We start from the raw sequence: 18,487 nt of genomic DNA on the forward strand, positions 1-18,487 counted from the left end.
CCGAAGTACCTCTGCCAAAGCACACTTGCCACTGTGAGACCACCCCAGGAAGAAGCACCAAGCATTCCCCGCAGCCCAAACCTGCATAAGGACATCCTTCATTGCTCCACTACTTTTGATGCACTCCAGGTCATTTATCTGTCACATGTTGAGGACCAAATCTTACAATATTGTGCAATCCCATCCTACCTGGAGACATTCTGGCATGCTCTTCACACCCCAGCGAGCTCTCTAATTGGCAAAATACCTACTGGCTGCAGTCCTACTGACCTGAATAGGTTCTTTTCTAATCAGCAATCAGATAAAGACAGAAGTTGCAGGCCCTTTTTAATTGTCTCCCTTTCAGAAGGTAACTAACTGAAGCTGTTAGCTCCAGAAAGCCCTGGAAGCTTTCAGAAACAACTAAAAGCTGAAATTTGGACTGAAAAAAAATGAAAACCAGAGCAAAAACTAATTGATAAATACAAAGACATCTGCAAATAATTGTTAGGGGGAAAAATGTTATGAAAAAAAACTTAAAGGAAAGCAAACAAGTGAAAATTCATAGAAACCCCAAAGTTTCTGGAATATTTGAAATCTAGAGTGGAAACCTAGTTAGAGGTCCCAGTACAAGGTAGCATATGATGAGGTAATTAAAGACTACTGTAATGTATAAGGACTGGAACTGTCTGTTAAACTTATGGATAAATGTTTTCAATCTTTGAGTGCTTTTCATTTTGCAAGCTTGAAGTTCATTTCATGCCCAACGCTTTTTAATATAGTATGAAAAGCAAGAATAACTCTAAAAGTTTTTTGATAAAATAAGTTATTGAAATGAGCATGATCAATCAAATTACAAGTAATATATATGTCACATTTTAACATAGCAAAAGCTTTTTTTGCCTTTTTTTGGTCCTCTTTTTTGTATGACAAATATAAATGAAAATATAAATGTAATTTCATTTATGCATACACATCACTCTGAGGAAAAAAAGACTATCCACTACAAAATTCACTTATGAAATGCCTATTTTTTCCTCCTTCATTCTAGTTCCAAAATTCAGTTCTCCATATATTCATGAATGTTTCTAATCCCTTTTTATGTTCAGGGAATGAAATAGGCTTCAAATTTGTATGTCATAAGTATGGAATGTATTCCCTGATATTTAGTTGTGGGGAATCCTTCCAGTGTTACAGAGTAGCTTGTACAGCAGCTGTGATCAAGATGTCTGTAAGGTTTTCTTTGCTGTGCTGTTTACCTGTTCTGAAACACTTACTGATTTAATATCTGAGCCAAAGCCCAATCAGAATACTAAGATTTGTGTGTGTAGTGTTTTGGGGGATGCTTAGGGGTTTGTGGTTTTTTCGTGGCAATTTTTCAAGATACTGGGAGACAAAATAGTGGAAAATTAGAAAAAGATTTGCAAGAGTCCAGATGCAACTATCAAGGTCAGTTCTGTCTACTTAAGAGTAGGTTTGCAATGAATCAACTCCATAATTTTGACATGAATCATCTCTCTAGCTTTTAAGAGACTGATGAGCTACCTGGGGAATGCATGTTCATTCTTAAAAGATTACAAAATCTAGCACAATCTGAATAGTCAGTCTGAATAAAGCAATACAATTTAAGAAATACGTTATTTAGCATTTTTCAGTTTCAGAAAAAAAATTACATTGACCTCACAACTCTCTATAGTTACTTGTAAATTGGTGAAGATTTTAGACCACAGTTGTCAGTCAGTAAAACTGCTATTGACATGTTTGAGCCATTTCTGTAACTTCCTTAGTCCATTCTTTTGGCCCATGGAGAGGGATATCTTTGGATTTGGAATGCAGTGAGAGGAAGGCATGGGATGGGAAGTGGGGACACTGAGAATACACACAGACTTTCCTCTACCAACTCTTCAGAATTCAGAGAAGAAAGTTAATATTAACTTCAGACTTTCTTCAAGAAGTGCCACTGAATATGGGTGTACCTTTGGAGTCCAGGTGTCACAAAGCTAAAGGAATTTGAAACATGTTGATCTATGCCTCCAAGTTAGCTCTCAATATTTTTTTGCCTTTCTATTTTTTCAGCTTTTTTACCTTTCAACCTGAGCAAACCCTGGCCTTTACTCTGCTGCAGTGAGCAAAGAAAATTGTCAACGAAAAGGCTTCTTAGAGGATTCTTTCCCCTTTTTCTGTGGGGTTTTTCTTTTCTGTGCTAGACACTAAGTGGAATGATCACATACAGATCTGTATTTGCTTTAGCATTACAATACTGTAGCTGACATTAGGATCTGCAATGAGACATTTGGTGTGTAATTCTGAACTCCCAGGTATGCAAATAGCGTGTAAAATGTTGGTATCTGTCACATCCAGTCATTCTGCTCCAGTGAAGCACATTCCTACATGAACTTCCTCCACAGACATCTTGTCTTACTGACATTATCATATTAAAAATGTCTTGGACCTTATGCCAACTGGCGTTTCAGAAGCTGAGAGTTTTCTTTTTATTTGCCCAAATGAGAAGGGGAATAATCTCTACATTATTTTTCTTGGCTATTTTGGGCAACTGAAATTCTCTGAATTGTTCCATTGTCACATAAGTACTTAATCTAATTTTATTTTTCTGAATCACACCTATGCAGGATGCCTAAGCCACTGCAATAGTGTGAAGACAAACCAAAATTTTATCAATTTCCTAATTTAAACAAAAAATGAAAGTAGCATTTTAACTCAAAACATTTTATATATATATGTTCTCTAAAAGTTTCAACTTTGCTTTGTAAACGTTTTCTTTGTTGATGATTTTGTTATGATCACGTTCACTTTGCAACTTGATTTAGGGTGAAAACTAATTTCAAATATCGAATTTTCCACGGAACTAGAATTACATTTTCCAAAACGTTCACAGATTGAGTACTCTATGATCATAGATATATCGTAGATATAATCTATGAAGAGTTCTGATGAATCAGGTTAATTAAATTCAGAGGAATGATTTGATTTCATCTCAGATACATCACTAAGACTTCACTTGATTTTCTAACTCACAAACACACAAAAAAAGATCTTAAGTGTCCTTAAAAGTAAGACATCCTTATTGCCTTGAGCATCACAGCATCACTTGAAAATGAAATCTCATGGTTTATGCCAGGTTAGGACATGCTTGTACTTGAATTGGAGAAGATCCGTGTGGGAACTGAGCTGATGAATTTTTTTCCATACATTGTCGTCCTTTCTTTGCATTTGAGAGATACAATGCCCAGGCATGATTTTATTGATGCGAATCTGGGGAATTTGCCATTACTCAGTTGATATGTGAGACATATATGCCAATTCATAGTTACTAAAAATCACAAATTGTATTTTATATAAGTAATTGTTACAATCCTATCTGGCTTTCCCAATTCACTTAAAAAAAAAAAATCCACACATTGTTTTCCTTCCAGATAGGAGAAATTAAAAAACAGAGGAGGGAAATCCAGTGTCCCAATTAAAATCCAGTTTGTATAATTGCAGTAATCAAAGCAGTGCTAAGTAAGGAAACTGCAGTTGCAGTTAGATGCAGCATTATTCACAGCCGCTTCTTCCCTTGTCATTCTCTGAATCGTTATACAGCTGTGAAGTTTCACCTCGGAGAGAGCTGCACAGCAGTGATAGGCAAAACCAGGGATAATAGGTGCTCATGGTTTCCATAAAGCTGCGTATACCTTTCAGCGTGATTCTTTAGATGCCAATTTAAATACTTGGATGATAATATAATCTTTTGCTGTCAAAATTTCTGAGAAACCTATATCCGCCTTGGTCCTCAGAGCTTTATCAGACTCATCAAGGACGACTCCAAAAGGACTGTTCAGTGAAAAAGCCTTTTTTATACCATTGTGATTTTCTGCTATTCAGAGGCAGCGGAAGGTGTTTGCACATATCTTGCAAATGTGTTAGGAGACTATAGTCTCCTGCTAGAATTAAAATAAATCTCGGTATTGAACCGTCAAATGCTATATTCACAAAGTCATTCAAAAGACCATTGTAGGATGGACTCAGTCACAAAGTTATGGCTTCATCCTCATTTAATCCATAATGTGAGCAGGTATGGGATGGATTTTAGCCATTAACGCATTACAGCACAGGAAAAATTTCAGTGCAATTTTCAGCTTTGTTTTCCTTTCTTTCTAATCAAAAGGTGTTTATGTAAGCCTCTATTCTGCAAATTTAATGAAGAACCCACTCTAACAAGTAAATACTGGGATTTTGATAGATATTCAACCTGGGCCACGAAAGGGTTTTAAGGTTTTTTGGTTTTGATGTGTAATGAAATGTCAATGGTATATTTTAATAAATGTATTCATACAAAGTCTGCTTTTAATTTCACGAGATCCTAACTCCAGCTTCATCAGGCTTATCTTCGTGCCACTGCTGGATCTTTAATTCTTCTTTTGTTAGTCTCTTAAGACTCCGTATAACTTTTAACAGGAATCTAGCTGAGCCAAAAAGGAAATCATCTCAATAATGCTGCATGCCAGTGCTTTGTGTACATCTCATTATCACAATATGCTAAGTCAGTCAGAGGCTAAGCATGATATTGAAAACACAAGAGGAAGTCCTTATGAAAGTAAAACTGTTCTTCGTAGTAGAAGACTGGTAGTTCACAATCATCCAGATGTCTCAGGGTTGATCAAAAATGTAACAGCACTAGATACTCAGTTACTTACAGGACTGCTCTTTATCTCAGTGTCATATCAATCTATTGTAAATATTTTGTCAAGGGTTCTGCATAAGGCTGGGGAGAAAGTTGGATTACTTTCATCACTGATAAAGCAAACAATGCAAAGTCTGACTGTCAAAAGGAGTAAATGTGCCTGTGCTTTCCTCATCCTCATTTTTTTAAACCACTAACAATGTCATTCATTCTGAACGCCAAGATTACAAAGAGTAAAAGGACTGTTTATTCAAAAGACCTTCTGAAAATGGCATAGGAAATAGGAAGCCTTGCATTTATACTGGTAATCCCTCACCTCCTAACAACACTCATCTGCTAGGGAGAGAGAAGTGTTGTAACATCTGGCTCACTTTGCTGAGTTTTCATCTTCTGTTGGGAGGGCTGATGTCATGTAAGGAACAGAGGAGCAGACTAACTATTGTAAATGAGAGGCAGCAGCAGTGCTTATCCTGGGAGCTGGGGCTCATGGATCAGTTGAACGGCTGCCTGCAGCCCCCATGTGTTGATTCTGGCCCATTAACCATCCTATTAATCTTCAAAAAGCTTTAAAGCACGAGTGTTTTGGAGAGTGAATATAGGTGAGAATTTGCAGGTGTCATTCACACAATACAGCCATCTTCCATGCTCTTTTCAACAAACAGTCTATTTCAACTCCCAGTCTATTAAAGCACAGAAGGAAATTCTTTCCACCACCTTTTACCCCACCTGAAATTTCTGAGCGCATCAGGATTTTTAACATTTTGCAAGATGGCAGTGCAAAAGCAAAGGAACAGAGAGCCAGTTTATAAGAATCAGAAGGATATTTGTTTTGGAAAATTTATACGCTTCATTCAACCCACATCCTTTAACTTTCAGTTTTTGAGTGTCACCACAATATATACTGCTGCATGAGTCATCTCAATCCTGTATCAACCTACATTTCAATTCTCTGTAATATTCTGTTCTATTCTTTTGGGAAAGAACAGCATATAAGAACAGGGCAATTTTAGGCAATTCGAAGGTTATACCATGCTTGACACCTGATTTCACTTTAGTAACACCTGCCTGAAGAATAATTAGCAGGCCACTTTTAAAGAAAGAACTTCCATACACCACAGATGGCATTTTTCATACCAGACAGGCAACGATGTATGTTGGAAGTGAGCCAAACTGTCTGCAAAAACTGTGAGAAATTCAAGACAGACATCTGAGTGGAAGGAAAGTTTTACCTTCCTCGACACCCCTACCCCCCTGCAACCATTCGGGAACATCTGTTCAAACCTACCTCTATATATAACGCACTTTATTTTTCTTATCTACTAATGTCACAAATTACAGGAGAAGGAAAGGAGCAGAGCAAGTTTCTTTTATATTGGTTATGAAACCTACGATTTAATAACATAATGTGATGATTTGCCAGCTATAGAAATCCCATATTATAAGACTCTTGTTAGAACCAAGAACAAAATTTTCTTAACTGGCTAGTAATATGGGGTCCTCAACTCAAATTTCCATAAAGTGGTCCTAATTTTCACTGTGTACTCAAAACTTCGTTGAAATCAGGATACCGTGTGTCATAACGGAGGCACAAAGTCAACAGTCACTTTGGAAATTATTGGCTAATGTCTTAATCCTGGACTGTTCACTGATTTGTATGAACTTTTGTGTGTACTTTGGGCTAAATCCAAATCCCTGTGAAATCAATCGTAATCTTTCCATTGCCATCTATAGGCTTTAGATGAAGTCCTTTGCTTCCTTAGAAGAATCTTTACTTCTTTCTTGCAAAAATATTCTATATAAAAGGAGTCCTGAGAACTCTTCATAATATTGTCATCAGAATCAAATGTCTTACACAAATATGCTAAAATTAGAAAAGTAACCGCTCTGTGTTGTATTTAGGATCGCTTATGAACTAAAAAATTGTGCATTTTGTTTCCACAGTTCCAAAGAATAGGTATATACATGAGAATTATAGAAATACATATACAAAATTATTTACAAGGTGTTCTAATTGCAAACTACGGCTTTTTTTCTCCCCTGGTAGTTTTTACTCTCTTAAATGCATTTCTGTGGTGATTGCATAAAATTTTTCTAAGGGCACTTTTCAAGATAAATTTTTAATTTGGGAAAATGCCCATTTCAGTATTTTCTCAGCTGTGCATGTGACTTTCTTGGCAAATAATGTGGTAAGCATTCAGAATAGGCATATTTCTAAAAACCCTGCAGTCCATAACCAAGCATAGGTAACACATGCAGTGTCTATATATTCATGGTGACACTAAGGATGAGAATCTGTCCCTAAATACTAAACCACTTTTATAGATATTTGCCATGTTCATTGCTTCATATGGTTTTGGAGCACACTTGTATAACAAAAAACCCATTATAGTATCATGTGGTTATAAGACAAGAAAGTTCCTACAGAAATCAATCATTGTGCTGTTTACTTAAAGGATGAGTGAATCTGAAACTTGTTGGTCACTAATGTAAAATAACATTTTACAAGGGTTCTCTTAATGGATGCTAAATTTTCAAAATTTGCAAATAAAATCCAAACATCGGCAGAAAAGTACTTATGGCCAAATATTGTCTCTCTCTTGAGAGAGAGAAGTCTATCTGTGGACTAGTAATGTTATTTTGTTAGACATCAGAACTGAATATTTAAATTCAAGTATATAACCTTAATAGATATAAGCATAATAGGTAAAAATTTCTAAAATAATCACGTTGGTACACAAAAATATGAAACCATTTATGGAAAGGATAGGGATGTGGCAATATGCTTTATTCCAGTCAATTAGTCCTCTGAACAGAACTAATGCCATTTTAATTATTATTTCATGTCCTGGATCACATTCTTATACCTTATCTCAACTATATCTTTCACTTCTGCTTTGAAGAACCACATATTTACTCTTTTTTTGTGAGTCCTGTTAGGGGAAGGAGTCAGGGTCACCAGGGTTGGAAGAGGTTGTCATAGAAAGCATTCAAAGGCCAAATGAGATAAAAAAAGAACAGAACCAAGTCCTCACAGCACATTTAGTAGGGCACTGAACCTAATCCCAAAAGGCTTACTGGGGCTATGATATAAGGTGGCCAGTACAAATTACTTGAGTCCCTTGTTGTTTATCCATTAAAAAGGCTATTTCAAAACTTACCTTTCTTTAAAACATCTTTGGAGTCTGTCTATGGAAAAACACTGCAAAAAAGGGAACTATGATTATTTCCTACTACCACTACTATTTAACAAGCTCATCATTTACAGTACTTTTTGGGGTCTTCTCTGTTTGTTGATACTAACCAAGTCTATTGCCCAGGTGACTGTTTTCAATTGAATGAAAGTAAAGTTTCACCAAATTTCCGCAGATAGGAGTCATGCCAGTTCAGATGTCAGAAAAAGGACAATGGCTAACAGATCTGCATGCACGACTTGGACAGGAGTAATAAATGGCTGAGAAACTTCTCATACATTTGCAGTTTGTACAGATGACTGTGATAACCTCTTATTATGCCATATGGAGGCCCTGACTAACAGCCAGGCCTTAAATTACATTGAAATTGATTCCTATGCTGCAGCTTTCAGCTGTAAATGATGTCAAAAGACTATAGGCTTAAAATGAAAATGAAGAGAAATATATAAAAGCAAATGAGCTCTAGTATGTCCTTATTAATCTGAGGTAATAATGTGCATCATCACTGAAGCCCTGTGCCAGTTATTGCTGGCTATCAGCTACATTGCCTTTTTTAAATTAATGTAGACATCAGGTTGTGTACAGAATTCTCTCTTTCAATCCACACATATTACATAACGATATTAAATTACAGTACATAATTGGTTAAACATTACTCTTTAAAATTTCTTGAATCTTGTAGCCGATCTTAAATACTGCATGTACTCTATTAAATACAAGCTCACCCAAGAGACATAAACTGACTAAAGCCAGGAAATTCTAAATGAAGGCTCAAGCTGACATTTTGTCCCTAACTTATATAACTATGTTTCCTCAGAGCTACTAAGAGTGCATGTCCTAATGGTGTTTCTTTCTTTATTTGTACAAATAATATTATTGCAGCAGTCAGAGCCTTCATTTAAGAAAGCAGGATACATAAGCTACCTTGAAACTTGGCCTGTGGTGGAAAGACATAGGTATAGAGTCTCTCCTTCTTGTGCTCCTTTTTTGACTAGTTTTTGATCCAATGAAAAGAAAAGAAAGTCAAGAAAAGTTAAGCATTTCATTAAATTCCCAAACTACTTTCAATTTGTGATTTAATAAATTCAGCCAGCTTGCAATGGTGTTATTTTAACCACACCTCTTGAACTGCTATTGTCAAAATAAATCTGAAAACAATGAAGCCATAGTAAACGAAAACACAGAATAAAAATTCAACAGTTATAAGGGAAGAGAAAGAAACCCTGCAAATAATATGTAGCCTTGTACCCCAGAGACAGCAGAAAAAAGAATTCTTATGATCCATCATGTTGAAAATTAAACTGTTAAACATCACTGCCTTTTTACAGTCAATTATATTTTCTGTGTATTTTTCCTAAGAGTATACATTTCTATGTCTGGCTCAGCAATACGCTAACAACAGAGCATCAAAGAGAGGTAGGCTCTGGACAGATATGGTATCAAAATTACTGTAACTCAAAAAACACATCATTAGTCCTCAGAAGCAGGATTAATTGACAATAAGTCAGGCAAAGTGATTAGCCACTATTTAATAACAGGAACTAATAGATAAATAAACCAAACTAGGTTTCATCACATTTCACTCTACCACCAAGTGCCTATACAACTTTGGGCAAATCACAATCGTAGGGCTTGATTTTGTCCATCTGTTAAATGGTATAGTCTTAGCTATACCATATGGCTAGATTGGTAGTAGAACCCTCTGTTAGTCTGCAGACAGATATAAGCCAATGAAGATAAAACAAAACTTAAAGTTATGGTTCAAAAGCCTTTTTCCATAGTGGTTTTCAGCAACAATATTATGCTAAAACTTTGATACGACGTCATAATATGTTACAGCAGGTGATTGATCCCAGGGGCTTCCATAAGACAGTTTTTGAGTAATTGGGGTATTTGGAACAAGATGAGACATCATCTGCATTGATGAGTCCTGAGCAGACCCACTAACCCACAAAGTGGAGTTAAAGCACAGGGCATTCATTGCTGCTATGTGTGGCTTGAATATTAGCTAGCTGAAATCTGGAAGAAGCATGTCTGTATTTCCATGGGGTTGTGCTGCTAAGTAAATTCCTTCAAGGCCGTGGTAAGAAGCTCACTGTGCTGAGACTTCATAGCTTCAACTTCTGCCAGTGTGGGATCTCTGCACCATATTGCACTTACCAATGGTGTACCCACAAAACAGTTGTTTAAAGCCACCAGAGGTCTTCAAGTAATCTGAGAGGTTACTACATACAGTTAGCACCTTACAGCCAAATTCAAAGCCTGAGCTGCTTTTAAAGCATGGGAGGCGATCAATTTTGTTAGTCTTCTTTTTTTTCTGTAATATAAAGTTACATAGTTTGGTCCTTTGTTTGAAGGTTCATTCAATTATCTAAACAAAAATTCTCCTAGCACTGTAAATCCATTTGCACAGGTTTCTCTCTCTTCAACCTGTGCTTTAAGTCTCAACAGATTCAGTTAAAACAGGAAAATGGAAAAAGACTATCTTTCTCAATAGGAAAAAATTCTTCCTGGTAATGAGATTATTATGGCTCACAGATTGCCATCATCACACATATTGGCTGCTGCCCCACTGCAAGTATCCCAGTCAAATCACGGTGCCGCCAACAGAATACACCTCCCAAAATGCCTTGGGCTAGGAACAGATTACTGGTGCACTTCAGGTAATGTAAATAAAGCACTTCCATTTGTTTTGTAAAATGTCAGCTCAAACTTGGCTGATCCCTTTTCAGATTCCGTCTTAAACAGCAACAAGCAGCAACAGTCTTAGACAGCAACAAACAATTCTGCACACCTGAAAAGGCATTTTTGGCAAACAGAGTATTTGAAAGACAATAATCTTCAATATTCATTATAATGTGACAAAGTCACATTATATTTGACTAAATCTCTGTTGTTAAAAAGTGTTATTTGAAAATTCAAGATGCTTTTTTTCAACTTTTCATTCTAATTTTTCATTTTGAAATTTAGCTATGTTTCATTTAAGAGGGAGAAAAAAATAGCCAAGAATAAAAAGCTTTAGACTGAATCACTGGGGCTTTTTTCCTGTTTTGATAATCACCACCACCACCACCCAAAAAAACTTTCCCATCCAGCCGTGAAATCAAAAATATCAAGTATTCACAAGTAGTTGGCTTACTTCTCTATCCTACTCCCATTCTCAGCAATTTTGTATCACAAAGGCATTTGAAAAAGAACTGAGAAACAAATGCAAAACCCCTTAACTGCTGGAATCAATAAAATGCTCTGAAGTCTTTAAAGAAATGAATTACCCATTGCTTGGATATTTTAAACTAAAATGACAATGACAACAATTAATGTGCAAGAAAGATCAAACCTACAGTGGAAGGATTTGGAAAACAGACACAGACTTCTTGATCACATTTTACTTTTGTGATGCCCTTCTGCTCCACATAGCAGAGCTTCAGTGAATGCTCACAAGCATTTACTAGGATATGCACATTTCTTGCTCACTCTTTCTTTCACTCAGCTCCTTCTATCACACTACCCAGTCCAATTAATCTCCAAAGTTTTTTGAGATATTTCAGTTTTTTCTTCTGAGCAGCTTTATTGAACAAAGGCATGATAATATAAGTATGCATCCCCTCCTGATATTTATTCCCTTTCATCCATTTCAACAAGGTCCAACAAAATAACCCTTTATATTTGCTCTAAATCTGGAAAAATGGTTGAACAGACTCGTGTTGTTTTTGGCTGAACACATCATTAGCTGCTAGATGCCTTTTTCCTGTTAAAGGAAAGAGTTTCCCAAATGGATCAAGGTAGAAGGTTTATCCAAGATTAAACGCCTAAATTTGAAAACATAGCTTTGTGCTGTCCACGGACAGATTAAGTTCCGAAAGACCCGAAAAAGGCAGAGCTGCTTAGGACTTTTAAAAAAACCCACCTTAAGTATCCTATGAAATCACTGTAGAGAGACCAGAATTATTTAAAAAGGATTATTTATTAAACATATTTCTTTACAAAGTACAATCAATGGTTTGCATTAAATTTTGGGTTTTGGTATTTGCCTGTATGTACACAAAAGCTTATAACAGAAAATGTGTCTTGATTTTACACATGGGACACAATACTGAGTTACCTTCGTATTTTGATTTCTACCAACATAAGCAGTTGATAATAACTTTCAGCTTATCTGCTGGTTTTTTTAAACTGAAGATGAAGCGACAACATTTCTGCAGAGTGTCAGTATTTATCAATGTACTCAATTATGACAAAGTAGAAATGAATAATCCTTTGGGAAGTTTCCACCGAGCATGAGTGGAACATGACATTTTTTGGCAGGTTACTGGACTATCCTTATGATCCTAAAAATCATTTTTTGCAGTTATAAGATAAGAAGAATTGAGGAGCTAGGTAAGTTTAATAATACCCTATTAGCAGCAGTTGATAGTAAATGCAACATAAGGTTTGTTTTGTCTGTCATACAAGGACGTGTCCTAGCAGACACTATTGTATTGTTCTCTACTTGAACAAAAGTATCTGCATCTATTGTATGTCTTTGGAAAAACAAAACAAAAATAAAGAGACAAAAAGCCATTTATTGTCATGAGTGACTATTGCCATCAGCTAATATGAATGCATTGCTAAAATTAGTGAAGACAGGAAAATGCTGTAAAGTAAATATATACAGAGTTAAAATACATTTCTTATCCACTAGATAGTGATTTTGTGGCACTGTGGTTTTCAGAATATAACGTCTGTTGAGAGCAATGTAATTTTCAGTGCAAGCTAAAGCAAAAATACCTGCCCGCTGTCATAAACATGACAAACAAATCTGGAATGTTCAAAGTAAGTTCGTCTTCCACTTCTCCACTCTTGAGGCACCTTTAAGACATGGCACTTACTGTAAACCATCTAAAAATCAAGAAAAGCAGACACAATAAGCCTGAATTTTCCATAACAACCTTAAAAATCACTGCCAGAGTCACTTGCATACGTAAACGATGCCTGTGTAAGGCTTGCCAGCAAAGCATCTTTCCTGAGAACGGAGCTGGGACACTCTCTGTGTATCATAAGTGTGCGTGCTCAGAGCTGTGATCGCTGTCGTGGCTGTCGTCGTTCGCTAGTGAGTCCCCCGTGTGCTGGAGACCAGCTGCGCCGATGCCAGAGAGCTCGGAGGGGAGCAGCGTGCCCTTTTTCACATTCACCAGTTCCTTCTCCCGGGCTGCTGCCCCTTGCTGGCCCCCTTTTACCCGCTTCCACTTCATTCGTCTGTTCTGGAACCAAACTTTTACCTTCGCAGAAGAGAGACAAAACAAGAAAATAAAGATGGGGGTCATTGAAGGTAATAACGATCTTTAGCTGTAGCACAGCACTTGAGTTTTTTCTGGTTTTTAACGTGCAACGCGCTGCCTTTCTGTCTGTATGGTAAAAAGCTTAGCAAGCCTTCCCCGAGGAGCAGTTTTGGATAGGACGTGAACCCTGGGATGCGAGGATAATGACTGCAAAGGAGGGAAAGTGTTTACCGCAAGAAGGCAGCCGGGCTATCTGCAGCAGATAGCTCCACAGGAAGATCTCGGAGTCCTTTAGAAAACATTAAGAAGTTAACATACTCTTGAAAAACTTATTAACGCCATTTCACAGGCAGAGAAACAGAGGCAAAATGGTACCCGTCAAGGGACCGCGCAGAAGAACCTACCTCTCGTGTAACAGAGAGCCCGGTCTGCTGGCAGGACCCATACTGCTGCGCCCCGTGCTGACAGTGCTGGTAATTACCCTTCAAAGGAGGGCAGTTACTTTGGAAAGGAACTTAAGTTACTTTGGAAAGTTACTTTGGAAAGGAAGGCAGTTACTTTGCATTGCTTTCTGCCTCTTTGTTTCTGTAAACTGGTGGTAAGTTTCAGGTGGAGCATTTGAAGAGCTCTTTTTTTTTTTTTTATTATTATTTTGCTGAAGTATCTGAAAGAGCATTTCTTACTGTCAAAACTTACCACTTCCCTGTCTACTTCACAAATGTTTTTAAATGATTGTAGTTGACTGATCCTCGATTCTACTACATTTAGCCATAAACCCTGGTCAAAGTTTTCAGCCAAATAAATACGCGCAAAGCCAGAGGGCAAGACATTTACAAATTTGAGTCAAAATCAGCAAATAATTTCAGATGAGAATGGAAAAGAAATTCATTGCGTGAAGGATTAAAAATGTATCTGTATTCAAGTCACATTAAGCCCCAAGATTTCACTCCAGCTGAAACTCATTTCCCCCCCTCTCCTTCTCTGTACAGAAATATATGGGGGGGGAAGTAAACCTAAATTATTTGCACAGTTCTAAAGTACCAGCACTGCAAACCACAAGGACTTTTTTTTCAATAGCCAAAAGAAAAGAAAAAACCAAAAGATCTTCATAGCATCTGTCAAATATATTACACCAGATTAAAGGCTGATTTCAAATCAACTTAAAATATTATCACTGAAAACAGTATGAATAGAAGACTGTTGGGGTTGATCCATTTAGAGTTCACGTTGCTAAAAAATCTCGTGCGTGTGTGTCTGTGCAGCTCTTCATTTGAAGGTTCCACAGAAAAATAAACAATGTCTGCAACTTTTCACTTGGAAAGAAAGCAAGAAAGCTTGCAATGTCGGTGTATCCTTTGCTGCGTTTAGCAGAATGTGTTTCAGAGTTTTAAAAGAAACAGCAAGGAACACGCACAGCAGGACACATTGTACAACATGAGTAATAGAGCCACAAAAATGCTGTTTTGCTGAATCTGTCTTATACATCCAGGAAACATTGCTGTGTTTAACCTTTACTATCACTTTGAATTTTACATTAAAATTTTACTACAGTTAAACTGATAGTTAACATCACTAGCTGTATGTACGTATGTGGGAAGGGAGAGAGGTACATTTATTTTTTTATACTCTATATTCCTGTTATAGCCGATGTGAGCTGTTATAAGCAATCACTTGGGAACAGAGCAAAATGATTCCAGGTTAGTTAAGAGCCTCAAAGCACAGCACATCCTTTCCTTTAGTCAACTCATCAGAGCCAAAGAATCTGGCTTGTAAAGTGAAATGAGTGTAAAGGGGAAGGTATTTATTTCTGGCTGCTGAGATGCTGGGAATTATCATACTCGGGTCACGTATCAGAGGTGTCCATGGAAACAGTGTCTTCAAAAGGGTACAGCATTAGTACAGCATTGGCAGCTTTCTGGGGGAAGTTAAGATGTCATTTTGTTTAATTTTGGTTTTTAAGACAATGAAGTTTCTCTTGTAAAAGACACTACTATACTGGTGCCAGACAGTGCAGTAGATGCAACTGCAGTCATAATCTAAACGTCAAAAATAATAGACTTTGGATTCAACCCAGTACCGCAGGATATTATCACTCTTCTTCTGAAATAAGGGACCAAAGAATTTTACTCGATAAGAAGAAATGACAGGCTTGGAGTGATGTTTAAAAGATCTAAGCAATTCTCCGGATATCTTTACGTCCTTGCAAATTCATGGAGTAAGTCACAGCATTGAAAGCCTAAAACAAAATAATAATGTATACAAAAAGTGGTTTCAAGAAAAATAACAGTGATGCATTTGAAGCAAAAAATTTCAATGCACGACCTGGATTCAACCCCCTTTAACTTACTGGAACAGGAGGCATCCAGGCAAACCACCTTCCAGATGCATCCATTTCATTTTTGGATACTTGAGAAACTGAAGCTGATACTCCTACAGTCATTGTCAGAAACGGTTCTGGCTGGGACAGGCGTGAGCAGGATGAGTGCTGCCTGGCTCCTGATGCAGGTGCTCATTTCTGTTCTCCTCTCACAGACAGAGCTAAACTCTCACATCTGCTCGCTTGACGTTTTTGACTCCAATTTAATAAATTATTCTTTTTTGTTTTCCACTTTTTCTTACACTATTTTGCTGCTGCTGCTTTTTATAATTCAGGTCACGTCACAAAACCACAGTCGAGAGCAGTCTCTCTCCTTGAGCCTTAAACCCAGGAGAAGCGAGTGGCACCAGCTTCCAGGTAATGAGTAGCCAAGGACAGGCTGGGGAGTACCCCTTCATTCAGATCATCTCCCCTCAGACTGGCTCATCTGACCATGCCCTGAAATGCCTCCACCAGGGATGAGTCTAGGTCAGCACCTGTATATTAATTGATATTAAAAGGGATGTCGTCCTTTTAATATCCCTACCAAATATCCCTACCAAATATCCCTACCAAATCTTAATCCCTACCAAATTTTAATATCCCTACCAAAAAAAGGGATGATTTCCCTTTTCAAGAAGAACCGCAAGATACATTTGTAAATTCCTCAGAGGATCCAGCACGCAACGCTATGTCTGCACGTGACCCACTGTCTGGGAAACATGGCATTTAACGAAAGTAGGGCTAAAAGGACTCTGGATACCTTTGCACGCACTCTCTAGAGTGTAGGGGAAAGAGAGTAACCCTGGCACACCCATAGGAGAATATATACTACTGACTGGCATATAGCCTGTCAGGCTTCTCATAAAGAGAAAATAGGAACAATTTAAAAAAGAAAAAAAAGGTAAAAAAAAGCTTTAGGCTTTTTTATTAATGACTTCAAATAATCTGCATCTGATTTACTAAGAGAATATCAAAAAAGAAATGTCTTTATTTGGTATGTCAAAGATTATTTTCAAAAGCTAGAAATCAGTTATAGTAAAGTTTATTATTGAAAATATTATGCATTTATTTTGATGTCATTTGGTGCATTAACGTACAGAGGTAGTCTTATATGAGGGAATACGTTACATATTTTTTGTATATATTTCTTTACGTCCTCCATTATAAAGTACTGAAATCCACTTTTGACCTGATCCAAAGTACACTAATGTCAGTGTGAGTTTTTCCATCAAGTTCAATGGACTCTAGATGAAGTCCTTAATGCTCATGTGCTAATAATATGAGACAGGTCCTTCACTTGTTATTTCCTCTAGAGATCAAATTCAGATATTGGAATTTTGAACTTCCTTTGGAGCTGAAGAGTCAATTATGGAGGGTATAGTTGTTACTGATATGTGATCCATCTATATTTTAGTAATGGGAAGGAAGTGAAGAAAACTTTGTGTGAAGTACTTCAGAGTGTCAGTTTATCTGGATTCATGGAAAACTGTGCTTGTCAAACACACGACTCTTTTGAAACTTACAGGTGTTGCACAAAACATGCATCAGAACAAAGCACCCTGAGAAACAAAAAGGAGAGAGGAGAAAGAAAGAGGAGAGAGAATGAAAGAAAGAGAAAGAGCAAGAGAGAAAGGAGAGAATGACTGAAAGAAAAATAAAGGAAAAAATAGAATAAAAATAAGGGAGAGAGAAGAAGCTCTTACTGAAGTGAACTTGAAAAACTCTTGAACTTTTTTCCAGTGAAAGAACTAGCTTGTGCCATTTACAACTTTTGCAAAAATGAAATCCTTTTAAGTAGTTTGAAGATCTATTATGACAAACTTGATACCGTAGGTTTTATGAACCTTTTTATGCTGTTTTTCAAGTCCAAGTTAGCTCCAGTGGGAGCTGAGAGTGCTCACCACCTCCCAGAATCAGGTCCTGATTGCCTGTTATTTATTAAAATGCAATCCCTCCTCTCCATCCTCTGACTAGCACAACTTAACTGAACAGAGTAAGCATATGTATGTACGGAAAACAAAGGAAGTGGAGGGAAATGAACTATATTAAAGATGATGGTAGCATTAACAGCTGTTTCTAAATCAGCACTTATAAGCCAGTCTATTGAGCACATCTGCTTACTGGCACGAAAGCACAGTCTCTTTTCCCTTAGTCAACAAGTTGTTTAGCATCTGCATCTCCACATCTGATGATTAGACTTTTACTTAAGATACAAGTAAATGATTTCACATTGCACATCTCCTGATGTACACAAGAAATGTTTTTGCTGTGACCAATTTGTTTTAAGGTCTACTCCGCAGGAATCATGGGAGGAGATTCAAAACAAGGGGGTTGATCTTATTAGTGTCTACATTACTAAAGTAATCATTATATACTTACGATATATAGGTCCTTTATAGGCTTAAGGGCCACATTATGTGCTGTCTTGCATGTATATCTTTAATACAACTTCATGATTAATGATGTGGACATCAACGGATCATTTTGGTTCCAAATGAGCATATCACCTAAACTTCTGATTTAATACTCCTTCTGCAGTAGAGACCTTCAGTCACAGTAACTTTAAGAACAGTTGACTTCTACCATGCTCTGTAGAATGCAGATACTTCCTTTTGACACGGGATTTTAGCGTTCTGTACTTACAGAGAAAAACTAAACAGACACCTTCTATAATTAATGAGTATTTCTTAATAAAGACATTCTTGTATGAAAAATGAAAGCACAACTGAATTCAAACTACCTTAGTTACACCATCTGTTGTCTTTCTTCTTTTAAGAAAAACGACATTTCTCTTTAAAAAAGCTCTTTTCTGAAATGAAAGATTCTTTCCTAAAGTTAGGTTTTCTATTCCAGGTTTTAGTGGCATGAGTCCCAAACGAGATTAAAATTTGAGGCCTGATATCTCGCAAACCTTAAAAATTAGAAACAAGAGCACTGTGCCAGTTGAAACTATTATTTTGCTATAAGGGATGCATATTTCTAAGTATGAGTCTTTGAAGTCAGTATCCCAAATTCC

General features: G+C 36.9%; 1 protein-coding gene across 2 annotated transcripts in view; it reads right to left on the bottom strand.

Moving 5' to 3' along the window:
• Positions 1-11,805: 11,805 nt before the first annotated feature.
• The window catches only part of MEOX2 (mesenchyme homeobox 2), a 54,657-nt gene continuing 47,975 nt past the window's right edge, over positions 11,806-18,487 (bottom strand). For both annotated transcript variants that reach the window (XM_075492910.1, XM_075492911.1), the window contains one exon: positions 11,806-13,112. In XM_075492910.1, coding sequence (XP_075349025.1) covers positions 12,888-13,112 — 225 coding nt within the window. In that variant the 3' untranslated portion in view covers positions 11,806-12,887. The remainder of the gene's footprint in view (positions 13,113-18,487) is intronic.

This window comes from Mycteria americana, chromosome 2 (genome assembly GCF_035582795.1).
Source record: "Mycteria americana isolate JAX WOST 10 ecotype Jacksonville Zoo and Gardens chromosome 2, USCA_MyAme_1.0, whole genome shotgun sequence".
In the NCBI taxonomy this organism is placed as follows: domain Eukaryota; kingdom Metazoa; phylum Chordata; class Aves; order Ciconiiformes; family Ciconiidae; genus Mycteria; species Mycteria americana.